Below are 14398 nucleotides of genomic sequence, written 5' to 3' on the forward strand. Positions count from 1 at the left end.
AGAATTCTATGTTCATACCAAGGGGCTGGAGGCTGCCTAGACGGTATATGAGGTGTTGCTCCTCCAGCCTGAGTTTAGCCTCATCATAGTAGTAGAGGAGGCCATGTATGGACATATCTGAATGGGAGTGGGAAGCAGAGTTGAAGTGGGTGGCTACCGGGAGATCCTGTCTGTCGTGGCGGACGGAGTGGAGGTGCTCGATGAAGCAGTCCCCTGATCTGCGTCGGGTTTCACCGATGTAGAGGAGGCCGCACTGGGAGCACCGGATGCAATAGATGACCCCAACAGACTCACAAGTGAAGTGTTGCCTCACCTGGAAGGACTGTTTGGGGCCCTGAATGGTGGCAAGAGAGGAGGTGTAGGGACAGGTGTAGTACTTACGCTTGCAGGGATAAGTGCCAGGTGGGGATGAGGTGTAGGGTTAGGTGTAGGTGTTTACGAACATACAGCCAGTGGCCCCTTCATTAGGTATGGGAGGTAGCTAATGATGTAGTCACTGACTATGGATCTGTTATTTGCTATTATACTCAATTTCCTAAGTACAATATCCCATTTATAGATATGCAACTGACTGCTTCCTTTAATGAGCAATTATAAAATTGTCTTTGACCTTTGGCACCTAAAGTTATTTGAGTAAAAATAATAACCATGTTAAGAATATAATTTTAAAACTAATAAAAGCCTGAAGTATTTTTAAACAGGATTAATGATGTAAGAAACTATAAATTATTACAAGGTTCCTTTCTTCTAATTATTTACCAGGATGCTGTCTTAATTTGAGAGTATGTCTTATGAGGATAGGTTGAGTGAGTGAGGGCTTTTCCCTCTGGAGTGAAGGAGGATGAGAGGTGACTTCATAGAGGTGGACATTGATCCAGGGCAGGTGTGGCTAATATGAGGGTACATAATTTTAAGGTGATTGGAGGGGAGTATGAGGGGATGTCAGGGGTATGTTTTGTACTGAGAGTGGTTGGTGTGTGGAATGCCCTGCCTGGGGTGGTGGTAGAGGTAGATACGTTGGGGACATTTAAGAGACTCTTAGATGGGCACATGTATGAAAGCAAGATAGAGGGCTACATGGGAGAGAAGGGTTGGATTGATCTCAGAACAGGTTAAAAGGTTGGCACACCGTTGTGGGCCAAACATCCTGTTCTGTGCTGTAGTGTTCTATGTTTTATGTATCTCCTGGCTTCAGGCCCAGTTAGTGCTTGCTCAGTACCACCAAACATTAAGCAGCACATTGCTTCCTGCCATTCTTTTTCATTAACTGATGATTTTTGAGCCAGTGTATGACATGCTGCTGTGGTCATACACCAAACAGGAATAAATATCAAGTCAAGAATGTTGTCTATTTCCTAGCATTTTCAATGCCAATAACTCAAGAAGTATTTTCTTTGCTGTCGGGTATTTGACTGGTGAAAACCAATATAACAGGGATCGTTATACAACTGCAGATCCAGTTCGATGGCAAACACAGAATCTCTGTTCATCTAACAAATGACCCACTTTCTCTTTGGATGACCTCATTGGGAATTAAGTATATAACTGTGGCTGACAGGGGGAGAGAACGACTGCATAAAAGTCAAGGAAAGGGCATACAAGGTAGCAAAGAGAGTGTGAAATTGGATGATTGGGAACCTTTTAAAATACTACGAAAGGCAACTAAAAAGCCATAAGAAGAGAAAAGATGAAATATGAGAGCAAACTAGCCTATAATATAAAACAGGATACTTAAAGTTTTTAAAAACGCAAACAACAGGAAGTCCTGATGAAGGGTCTCGGCCTGAAACGTCGACTGTACCTCTTCCTAGAGATGCTGCCTGGCCTGCTGCGTTCACCAGCAACTTTGATTTGTATTACTAAAAGTTTTTGCTGTAATATAAAGAGTAAAAGGGAAGTGAGAGTTGGTATTGGACCACTGGAAAATGATGCTGTTGAGGTAGTAATGGGGGACAAAGAAATGACAGATGAACTTAATGGGTACTTTGCTTCACTCTTCACTGTGGAAGACACTAGCAGTGTGCCAGAGGTCTGTGAGTGTCAGGGAGCAGGAGTGAGTGCCATTGCTATTACAAAGCAAAAAGTGCTGTGCAAACTCAAAGGTCTGAAGGTGGATAAATCACCTGACCAGATAAATTACATCCCAGAATCCTGAGAGAGATTGCTAATGAGATAGCAGATGCATTTGTCATGATCTTTCAAGAATCACTTGATTCTGGCATGGCTCCAGAGGACTGGAAAAGTGAAAATGCCTCACTGTTTAAGAAGGGAGGAAGGCAAAAGAAAGAAAATCATAGGCCAGTTAGCCTAACCTCAGTGGTTGGGAAAGTGTTGGAGTCTATTTTTAAGGATGAGGTTTCGGGGTACTTGGAGACTAATGACAAAATAAGTCAAAGTCAGCATGGTTTCTGTGAAGGGAAATCTTGCCTGGCAAATCCGTAGAATCCTTCGAGGAATTAACAAGCAGGGCGGACAAAGGAGAGGCAGTGGATGCCATTTATTTGGATTTTCAAAAGACATTTGATAAAGTGCCTCACATGAGGCTGCTTAACAATCCTGTGGCGTTACAGGAAAGATACTGGCATGGATAGAGGACCGGCTGACAGGCAGAGGCAGCGAGTGGGAATAAAAGGGGCCTTTTCTGGTTGGCTGTCAGCAACTAGTGGTTTTCCTCAGGAGTCAGTATTGGGACCAATTCTTTTCACATTGTTTGTCAATGAGTTAGATAATGGAATTGATGGCTTTCTGACAAAGTTTGCAGATGATATGAAGGTAGGTGGAGGGGTAGGTAGTGCTGAGAAAGCAATGTGATTCAAGTAGGACTTAGACAAGTTGGAGGAACGGGAAAAAAAAGTGGCAGATGGAATACAGTGTTGGGAAATGTATGATAATGCACTTTGGTAAAAAGAACAATAGTTCAGACTATTACCTAGATGGGGAGAAAGTTCAAACATCAGAGGTGCAAAACGACTTAGGAGTCCTTGAATAAGACTCCCAGAAGGTTAATTTACAGGTTGAGTTTGTAGTAAAGAAGGCAGATGCAATGTTGGCATTTATTTCCAGGGGAATAGAATATAAAAACAAGGAGATAATGCAGAGCCTTCATAAGACACTAGTCAGGTCACACTTGGAGTACTGTCAACAGTTTTGGGCCCCATATCTCAGAAAGGATGTGTTGTCATTGGAGAGAGTCCAGAAGAGGTTCACGAGGATGATTCTCGAAATGAAGGGGTTAATGTATGAGAAGTGTTCGGCAGCTTTGGGCCTGTCCTCACTGGAATTTAGAAGAATGCCGGGGGATCTCATTGAAAGCTACTGAATGTTGAAAGGACTAGATACAGTGGATGTGGAGAGGATATCTCCTCTGGCGGGGTGTCCAGAACCAGAGGGCACAGCCTCAAAATTGAGGGGTGACCCTTTAGAACAGAGGTAAGGAGCAAATTTTTTAGCCAGAGAGTAGTGAATCTGTGGAATTCTCTGCAGCAGACTGTGGTGGAAGCCAAGACAGTGGGCATATTTAAAAATTGATAGCTTCCTCATTGGTCAGGACGTCAAAAATTATGGCGAGAAGGCAGGTGTATGGGGCAGAGTGGGATCTGGGCTCAGCCATGGTGGAATGCCGGAGCACACTCGATGGGCTGAATGGCCTAATTCTGCTCCTATGTCTTATGGTCTGACGTTCTGGGCTAAGACCCTTCATCAGGACTAGAAAAAAAGATAAGAAGTGGATTTCCAGCATCTGCAGATTTTCTCCTGTTTGGGAAATAAATAATATTGAGGTTTCAAATCCATCGGTTGTGGAATCGGTTCAGTGTTCGGGTGAGTGAAGTTATCCACGCTGGTTCAGGAACTTAATGGTTGAGGGTAATAACTGTATCTGTACCTGGCGTGAGTACGGATTCATTTTTGAAGCTGTTCTCCAATTTATAGAAACTTTATGATTTTGTTTGTTGTGATCTCATAACCTGAATGATTTTTGCATATGTCCACAGTAAATAAATTAGGGTTAATATGTGTGCATTAACCAATTCTGTTCCATTACATTATTAACAGCTCATTTAACATGTTTAAATCTTCATTTTCTCCTCAATAGATCCTTGACCCCAAATCAGACGAGAAATCCGAGATGTTACCTGAGGTAAAGGTTCCTCCCAGTGAGCCGCAGCCAACCAGAGAGGGAAATGATGAAAGCGAGAAGCTCCCAGAGAAAGAAAAGGCTGCAGAAGGAGAAAGTGAAGCCAGAGAGGAAATGAAAGGAAGTATTGAGCAGCAGGACGCCACAGAGTCACAGAAACCTCGGCTGCCATTCACTATACCAGAGCTGAGGCTGGACAGGACGTTCACCCAGAGCACTGAAAATCTTCCCATTTTACTTCTCGATGGGGACGAAGATGAGGAAGAGGAGGAGGAAGAGGAGGAGGATGATGATGAAGATGAAGAAGACAGTGATGACTGTTACTTGGACAGTCATGAAACTAAACGGCGCAGTATGATTGAAAGTTCCGAGTGTGAGAAGCATTGTACTCTCTCTATTCAGAACTCGCTGCGTCGGAGGACCCACAGTGAAGGAAGTCTGAAGCAGGAACCGAAAACTCAGTGCTTTAAATCTGACAATGCGCTCAACTGCGTGGGATGCGATGGACAGAAAGCTAACGTCAGCTGGGCTCCACCCTCGCCGACAACCCTCAAGAAGGAGATTGCCAATGTGAAAAACGGTGGCTCCATGTACCAATTGTGTCTCATCTTCTCTGGGCGTAAAGTGAGTACTCCGCTTCATTCTATTGGCTTTGCTTGCATTGTTTTGGGTTGTAGAAATTGTCACAAAACTTGCTTGAAATGTGAATGGAGGCATAGACCCATCGAGCAGGATAGCACAGGAAGGGGCCTTTCATCCCATCTAGTCCATCTGACCCATGCCTGGATGAGGCAGGTACAAAAAAAAACTTCTAAAAGACAATTGGGCAGGTACATTTCTAGGAAAGGTTTAAAATGTCATCGGCCAAATACCAGTCGATAGGATTAGCTTGGATGAGAATCTTGGTCAGTATGGACCAGCTGAACCACAGAGCCTGTTTGCGTGTTGTATTACTCTATACAAATATTCCCACTAATAAAATACATTTTTAGTTACTATTATTTAGATCGGGTATATAACTGCCAGAAAGCCAGTGCAGAATTTGAGAGGGTCACTACCATCAAAAAGGTTGCTTACAGATTGTAGCTAAGGTTGTAGCCCAGGTGTTCAATGGACCAGTGCAGACATTGGCTGCCATTTCAACATTTAACTTCAGGACATAGGTAGCTCAGACTGCACAGCTGGCACACCCCTGTTTTCAGATCTGACTCAGACCTGCACACTGCTCACTTTGAATATTGTGGATATGTGGTTTATCCTGCTGTTAACATACAACTTTAAAACCCAGATAAATTGGATTCTGTGCCTTGCGAAATATGTAAATAACTAAGGACATCAGTTCGACTTAATAGTCAAGAGACTGGATTGATTTGCATGCCCTATCCGTGAGACAGAATCCAGGCTAATAATTTTATATTGAAGCTTATCCTCTTTGTTTTTCTCTTTATTACATGCAAAATCTAACAGCCGTAAGTCGTACCTGGTGTTTTCCTGATCATGACCTCAATTGACCTCTTTCACATTTGCTAATGTGTACTAACATTTCACTATGCATCATGCATTTGAAACTCATTAAACAGCAGCAATCCTTCCGCATTTAGCAAAATGTGAATTCCAGGCTCTCCTGTACCTGAGTGATGCAGGAGCAAGCTCACCTTCTTGTTCTGTGATGGTGATTATGCACCCTCTTGCAAGATAGACAACCTCTCCCAAGCTGATCAGCCTGCATCTTTCGGTGCAACGGGACATCCACAACAGTCATTCACATGGAACATAGAACATAGAATAGTACAGCACAGTACAGGCCCTTCAGCCCACAATGTTGTGCCGACCCTCAAACCCTGCCTCCCATATAAGCCCCCACCTTAAATTCCTCCATATACCTGTCTAGTAGTCTCTTAAACTTCACTAGTGTATCTGCCTCCACCACTGACTCAGGCAGTGCATTCCACGCACCAACCACTCTCTGAGTGAAAAACCTTCCTCTAATATCCCCCTTGAACTTCCCACCCCTTACCTTAAAGCCATGTCCTCTTGTATTGAGCAGTGGTGCCCTGGGGAAGAGGCACTGGCTATCCACTCTATCTATTCCTCTTATTATCTTGTACACCTCTATCATGTCTCCTCTCATCCTCCTTCTCTCCAAAGAGTAAAGCCCTAGCTCCCTTCATCTCTGATCATAATGCATACTCTCTAAACCAGGCAGCATCCTGGTAAATCTCCTCTGTACCCTTTCCAATGCTTCCACATCCTTCCTATAGTGAGGCAACCAGAACTGGACACGGTACTCCAAGTGTGGCCTAACCAGAGTTTTATAGAGCTGCATCATTACATCGCGACTCTTAAACTCTATCCCTCGACTTATGAAACCTAACACCCCATAAGCTTCCTTAACTACCCCATCTACCTGTGAGGCAACTTTCAGGGATCTGTGGACATGTACCCCAAGATTCCTCTGCTCCTCCACACTATCAAGTATCCTGTCATTTACTTTGTACTCTGCCTTGGAGTTTGTCCTTCCAAAGTGAACCACCTCACACTTCTCCGTGTTGAACTCCATCTGCCACTTCTCAGCCCACTTCTGCATCCTAACAATATGCCTCTGCAATCTTTGACAATCCTCTACACTATCTACAACACCACCAACCTTTGTGTCGTCTGCAAACTTGCCAACCCACCCCTCTACCCCCACGCCCAGGTCGTTAATAAAAATCACGAAAAGTAGAGGTCCCAGAACAGACCCTTGTGGGACACCACTAGTCACAATCCTCCAATCTGAATGTACTCCCTCCACCATGACCCTCTGCCTTCTGCAGACAAGCCAATTCTGAATCCACCTGGCCAAACTTCCCTGGATCCCATGCCTTCTGACTTTCTGAATAAGCCTACCGTGTGCAACCTTGTCAAATGCCTTACTAAAATCCATATAGTCATAGTCATACTTTATTGATCCCAGGGGAAATTGGTTTTCATTACAGTTGCACTATAAATAATAAATAGTAATAAAACCATAAATAGTTATATAGTAATATGTAAATTATGCCAGGAAAAAAGTCCGGGACCAGCCTATTGGCTCAGGGTGTCTGACCCTCCAAGGGAGGAGTTGTAAAGTTTTATGGCCACAGGCAGGAATGACTTCCTACGACGCTCTGTGCTGCATCTCGGTGGAATGAGTCTCTGGCTGAATGTACTCCTGTGCCCATCCAGTACATTATGTAGTGGATGGAGACATTGTCCAAGATGGCATGCGACTTGGACAGCACCCTCTTTTCAGACACCACCGTTCGATCACATCCACTGCACTACCCTCATCTATATGCCTGGTCACCTCCTCAAAGAACTCTATCAGGCTTGTTAGACACAATCTGCCCTTCACAAAGCCATGCTGACTGTCCCTGATCAGACCATGATTCTCTAAATGCCCATAGATCCTATCTCTAAGAATCTTTACCAACAGCTTTCCCATCACAGATGTAAGGCTCACTGGTCTATAATTTCCTGGACTATCCCTACTACCTTTTTTGAACAAGGGGACAACATTCCCCTCCCTCCAATCCTCCAGTACCATTCCCATGGACAACGAGGACATAAAGATCCCAGCCAGAGGCTCAGCAATCTCTTCCCTTGCCTTATAGAGCAACCTTGGGGAATATTCAGTCAGGCCCCGGGGACTTGTCCATCCTAATGTATTTTAACAACTACAACACCTCCTCTCCCTTAATATCAGAACATCAACCTCACTCATATTGTCCTCACCATCATCAAGTTCCCTCTCATTGGTGAATACCGAAGAGAAGTATTCATTGAGGACCTTGCTCACTTCCACAGCCTCCAGGCATATCTTCCCACCTTTACCTCTAATCGGTCCTACCTTCACTCCTGTCATCTTTTTGTTCTTCACATAATTGAAGAATGTCTTGGGGTTTTCCTTTACCCTACTCGCCAAGGGCTTCTCATGCCCCCTTCTTACTCCTCTCAGCCCCTTCTTAAGCTCCTTTCTTGCTTCCCTATATTCCTCAATAGACCCATCTGATCCTTGCTTCCTAAACCTTATGTATACTGCCTTCTTCCACCTGACTAGATTTTCCACCTCACTTGTCACCCATGGTTCCTTCACCCTACCACTCTTTATCTTCCTCACCGGACAAATTTATCCTTAACATCCTGCAAGAGATCTCTAAACATCGACCACATGTCCATAGTACATTTCCCTGCAAAAACATCATCCCAATTCACACCAGCAAGTTCTAGCCTTATAGCCTCATAATTTGCCCTTCCCCAATTAAAAATTTTCCTGTCCTCTCCGATTCTATCCTTTTCCATGATAATGCTAAAGGCCAGGGAGCGATGGTCACTGTCCCCCAGATACTCACCCACTGAGAGATCTGTGACCTGACCCGGTTCATTACCTAGTACTAGATCTAGTATGGCATTCCCCCTAGTCGGCCTGTCCACATACTGTGACAGGAATCCGTCCTGGACACACTTAACAAACTCTGCCCCATCCAAACCCTTGGAACTAATCAGGTGCCAATCAATATTAGAGAAGTTAAAGTCACCCATGATAACAACCCTGTTATTTTTGCACCTTTCCAAAATCTGCCTCCCAATCTGCTCCTCGGTATCTCTGCTGCTACCAGGGGGCCTATAGAATACCCCCAATAGAGTAACTGTTCCCTTCCTGTTCCTGACTTTTACCCATACTGACTCAAAAGAGGGTCCTGCGACATTACCCACCCTTTCTGTAGCTGTAATAGTATCCCTGACCATGGGGTGGAGTTAATCACGCAAATCAGAAACCACTTCCCCACTTTTCTCTGTATGTTCTCTCACCTTTGTACCAGGAGGAGGCGATTTGTAAGCATTGATCTCCCTAATTGTTCAGCATGGCAGTGACTCCCTCTGACTTCCCATTTTTTTTCTCCAGTTCTGATGAATGGTCTAGGCCCGAAACATTGACTGTTTACTCTTTTCCAGAGATGCTGCCTAGCCTGCTGAGTTCCTCCAGCATTTTGTGTGTGTTGCTTGAATTTCCAGCATCTTCAGATTTTCTCTTCTTTGTTATTGAAGTATTGTGAGCAGTTTTGTGTCTCTTATCTTAGATAGGATATGTTGAATCTGGAAAGGGTTCAAAGGAGGTTCATGAAAATGATTCCAGGATTGAACAGTTTGTCATATGAAGAATGTTTGATGGTTTTGGGCCTGTATTCACTAGAACTCAGAAGAATGGGGGTGACCTCATTGAAGACTATTAAATGGTGAAAGACCTTGGAGAGAATATTTACTATGGTGGGAGAATCTAAGACCAGAGAACAAAATTTCAGAATAGAGGAGCGTCCTTTTAATTGGAGATGAGGAGTAATTTCTTTAACCAGAGAATGGTGAATCTGTGGAATTCTTTGCCACAGACAGCTATGGAGGCCAAGTCATTATGTATATTTAAGGCAGAGGTTGATGGATTTTTGAATGGTCAGGGCAAGAAGGGATACGGGGAGAAGGCAGAAGATTGAGGCTGACAAGAAAAATAGACCTGACATGATGAAATGGCAGAGCAGACTCGATAGGCCAAGTGGCCCTGATTCTGGTGTGGTATCTTATGGTTTTATAGTCTTATGGCTGGAGTGTGGCTCAGGTTCTGACACACCCAGTCCTGAGACCCCAGGCAAGGTCATTTGATTCCAAACAATTGGTTTATTGATCATTACAGAATGTCTCTCTAGTGCTTCCCGCTCCCTCCCCTCTCCCTTCCCCTTTTCACAACTATGATTCCCCTCTCCCTGCCCCCTTCCCACTCTCAGTCCACAACAGAGACTCATATCAGAATCGGGTTTATCATTACTGAAATGTCATGAAATTTGTTTTTTGTTTGTGGCAGCAGTACTGTTCATTTTATAAAATTACTATGGTTCTGTGCAAGAGTCTTACATACCCCTTGTTATATATACAAGTACATGCCTAAGATTTTTGTACAGTGCTGTAGGTGGCTGCAGAATTCTTTAGTTTTTACAATCAAGTAAAATGAACATTTATAAATCTGTTGTGACCCTGCCAGTGTTATTGTAAAACATTTGCGATCATTAAAAACAGTACAGTAATATTCTGTATATTATTAATATTCACACCGTTCACTGATCCATCATTAGAATATTGATGTAATGGCATTTTATATTTGAACATGAGGAATAACTGATTGAGTTCATGAACAAAATTCAAGAGTGAGTTCCTAAGAAATAATTACACCAACTGTTCAAGATGAAAACAGCTGGAATAATTGAGAAAATCAGGGAACTCCGACTTCAGTCCAGCAGATTGTGTTTCCATCATTTAGTAGTGTTCATTTTTGAGGTTGGGTGAGTGCGGACAGTTATGCCTCCCCATTTGGAAGCTCCATTATCTCCAGTAATAGGAACTTGCGGTGAACTGAGAGTGCTAACACCCGATGATTGAACATCTGTGAAACATTGATCAGAAAATCATTATGGAGAGAAAACAATTAAAGTGAAGATGTTGAGTCCCAAGAGACCTATTTTCAGTCGGTTTGAAAAGCATCCGGTGCAATTTAACTGTTAACAATGATTGCGGGTGAATCGTTTTGCTAAATCTTGTTGGACATATCTTTGCAATCAATGGTTAAGCCCCAGATATAACAGTGTTGCTGAATTTTGAGCATCAATACTCCTACAACATCAGAGGAATTGCAAAACAGATTTACTAAAATAAGATGATTTGTTCAATAAGACTATGGAATAGGACCTCACTATGACCTTGCACCTAAACCTACCTGAACTGTACGTTCCCTCTCTGACCTTGCACCTTAATCTACCTGCACTGTACATTGTCTGTCTGAGTAGATCTGACAGTAATAAACCGGTTTAGAATTTCACACTTCTCCTTTAAACTGCCCTGTGTCCCCCACACTCGTTCAACTCCACAGTACCTTTTTCCCTGCCCTCCACAGGACCCACTCCCCTAAGCTTCCTTTAAACTTATTGTGAGCCTGTTTCCCTCCCTCCCTTAACATTCACCAGGGCCTGTTTCTCCCACCTTCTTATACTTACTGGTTCACTGCAATATTAATTATGCTACCGTGTAAAATATTAAAAATTGAATTACGTGTTCTAGATTATGAATGGGAATAACTTGCCGTGCAGGTGGATAGGGTGTTTCAGATGCTGGATGGTGTGCTGCCCTTCATTACTCAGAACTGAGTTCAAAAAGCCTGAGATAATGTTGCAGCTCTACAAAATTCTGGTTAGACCACACTTGGAGTGTTGTGTTCCCTGCAATGCAATGCATAAGAAAGTTACAATAAGAAATATGTTTTAAAATTTATGTTAAATACGTGGTGCAAAGAGAGAGCAAAAATACTGAGGTAGTGTTCATGGGTTCCACGTCCATTCAGATATCTGATGGTAGAGGGTAAGAAGCTGTTCCTGAAACGTTAAGTGTGTGTCTTTAGGCTCCTCTATCGCCTTCCTGCTGGCAGTAACGAGAAGAGAACATGTCCTGGGTAGTGGGGCAGATGGATGACGTCTTTTTGAGGCACTGCCTTTTGAAGGTGTCCAGGGTGCCTGGGAGGTCAGAGTTTACAACTTTCTGCAGCTTCTATCAATCCTATGAAGTAGCCCCTCCACACCAGGTGGTGAAGCAGTTTGCTCTCAGTATCTTGTACTCACATTCTGCCTAGACACATACACGTGAGCCATAGAGTCATAGAAAAGTACAGCACAGAAACAGGCCCTTCAGCCCATCTGTTCTGTGCCGAACCATTTAAGCTGCCTACTCCCATCAACCTGCACTGGAACCATAGTCCTCCATAGCCCTACCATTCGTGTACCTATCCAAACTTCTCATCAACATTGACATCGAGCTTGCATGCACCCCTTGTGCTGGCAGCTCGTTCCACACTCTCACCACCCTCTGAGTGAATGTTTCCCCTCATGATCCCCTTAAACATTTCATCTTTCACCCTTAACTGATGACCTCTAGTTGAAGTCTCACCCAATCTCAGTGGAAAAAGCCTGCTTGCATTTACCTTATCTATACCCCTGATAATTTTGTATCCCTTTATCAAATCTCCTCTCAATCTTCTATCTTTTAAAGAATAAAGTCCGAACCTATTCAATCTTTCCTTATAACTCAGGTCCTCCAGACCTGGCAACATCCTTGTAAATTTTCTCTGTATGCTTTCAGCCTTACTTACATCTTTCCTGTAGGTAGGTGACAGAAACTGCGCACAATACTCCAGATTGGGCCTCACCAGTGTCTTATACAACTTCAACATAACATCCCATCTCCTGTACTAAATACATTGATTTATGGAAGCTAATGTTCCAAAAGCTACTTGTGATGCCACTTTCAACGAATTATGTACCTGTATTCGCATATCCCTTTTCTCTACCACACTCCTCAGTGCCCTACCGTTCACTGTGGGATCTACCCTGTTCGGTCCTACAGAAGTGCGACACTTTGCACTTGTCTGTATTAAATTCCATCTCCCATTTTTCCAGCTGGTACAGATCCCCCTGCAAGCCATGATAGTCTTCCTCGCTGTCCACTACACCCCCAGCCTTGGTGTTATCCGCAGATTTACTGCTCCAGTTAACCACATTATCATGCAGATCATTGATGTAGATGACAAACAACAACGGACCCAAAACCGATCCCTGCGGCACTCCACTAGTCACTGGCCTTTAGTCAGAGAGGCAACCGTCTATGACCACTCTCAGGCTTCCCCTGCCAAGCAACGTCTTATTGAATTTACTAGCTCATCTTCAATGCCGAGCGACTGAATGTTCTCGACCAACCTTCCATGCAGGACCTTGTCAAATGCCTTGCTAAAGTTGATGTAGGCAACATCCACTGCCTTGCCTTAATGAACTCTCTCGATAACAAAGGAAGGAGGTTGCACTATCGCTGAAACAGAACAGTCCTGAGAGTTGACATCCCAGGTTACAGTAGCTTGCTCAGAGTTGATGAATTTGTTTTGTTACATCTTACAGGGGTGGGTTATTACACTGAGCAGTGAGGTACAATGTGAAATATGCTTCTTAATAGGTTGACACTTGCCCAGCTCAATCTCTGCTGATTTGATTTGACACAAACAATGCATTTCTCTGCGACAAATAAAGCAAATCTTCATCTTTAGTCTTTAGCTTCAAACTCCACCTCAGCTGCAAGTCACTGTCAGAGATGATTTGAATTATCCTGCACTTTTTGCAGTGGTCCAGCAGCACCACATGGGTAGAACTGTGGCAGGGGATGATCACATCTAGCTAGAAACAAGGAAGGAGGTGATCACATTGGAGTTGTACTGTAGACCTTCCACCAATAGTCAAAGGGAGTTTGAGGGGCTTACGTGTGTGCACAGTATCAGTGACATTCAGAGATCAGAGTCAGCTTTAACATCACTGGCAGATGTCCTGAAATTTGTTGTTTTGTGGCAGCAGTACAGTGCAAAACATAATAAAAATACTGTAAATTACAATAGGAAATATATATATATAAATTAGATTAAATTAGTAGTACAAAGAGAGCAAATAAAGAAAAAATAGTGAGATAGTGTCATGGGTTCATTGTCCATTCAGAAATCTGATGGTGAAGGGGAAGACGATGTTCCTGAAACGTTGAGAGAGTGTCTTCAGACTCCTGTACCTCCTCCCTGATGGCTGTAGATTAATAACTGTTTCTGAATCGCGTGGTGTGAGACCCAAGGCTCCTACATGTCGTATCAGAACAATATGCCCCTTTGGTTTGGAACATTGGAAGTCTGTTTTTTTTATTTAAAATTTCAGTAATTGGTCGTGAATGATTTAGTGGAAGTGTGTTCATAGAAAACTGTTCTCCTGGCACTTTGTGATTGGAGAATTCAACCTGTGTTTAAGTCTGGATGCGTACAAACTGGGTGGGAAGTGTGGAAGGATTGGATAACAGTTGGTTCTTTGTCGACACCTTCCACAGTCTCTATCACTCGGACTTTTTCCTGCCCCACTCACTGCAGCTGCCCATCACCTATAGGCCTGTCACTGGGTTTCCTCCACACCATCCCCTACTGTTCCCATCTGACCTCCTCACCTTCATATTTTGGTTACACCCTCCACCTGCCTCTCCAATCAGATTCCATCATCCGCAGCCCTCTGTCACCTCCACCTATCACCTTCCAGCCCCTGTCGCTCTCCATCATCGATAGGATGCAAAACTGGGTTGAGAGGTGGCAGATGGAGTTCAACCCAGATAAGTGTGAGGTGGTTCATTTTGGTGGTC

General features: G+C 43.6%; 1 protein-coding gene across 11 annotated transcripts in view; it reads left to right on the plus strand.

Moving 5' to 3' along the window:
* The window catches only part of rgs3a (regulator of G protein signaling 3a), a 283964-nt gene that overhangs the window by 218040 nt on the left and 51526 nt on the right, over positions 1-14398 (plus strand). For all 11 annotated transcript variants that reach the window (XM_063073265.1, XM_063073271.1, XM_063073270.1 and 8 more), the window contains one exon: positions 4094-4759. In XM_063073265.1, the coding sequence (XP_062929335.1) occupies positions 4094-4759 (666 nt within the window). The remainder of the gene's footprint in view (positions 1-4093; positions 4760-14398) is intronic.

This window comes from Mobula hypostoma, chromosome 21, assembly GCF_963921235.1.
Source record: "Mobula hypostoma chromosome 21, sMobHyp1.1, whole genome shotgun sequence".
Taxonomy (NCBI): Eukaryota; Metazoa; Chordata; class Chondrichthyes; order Myliobatiformes; family Myliobatidae; genus Mobula; species Mobula hypostoma.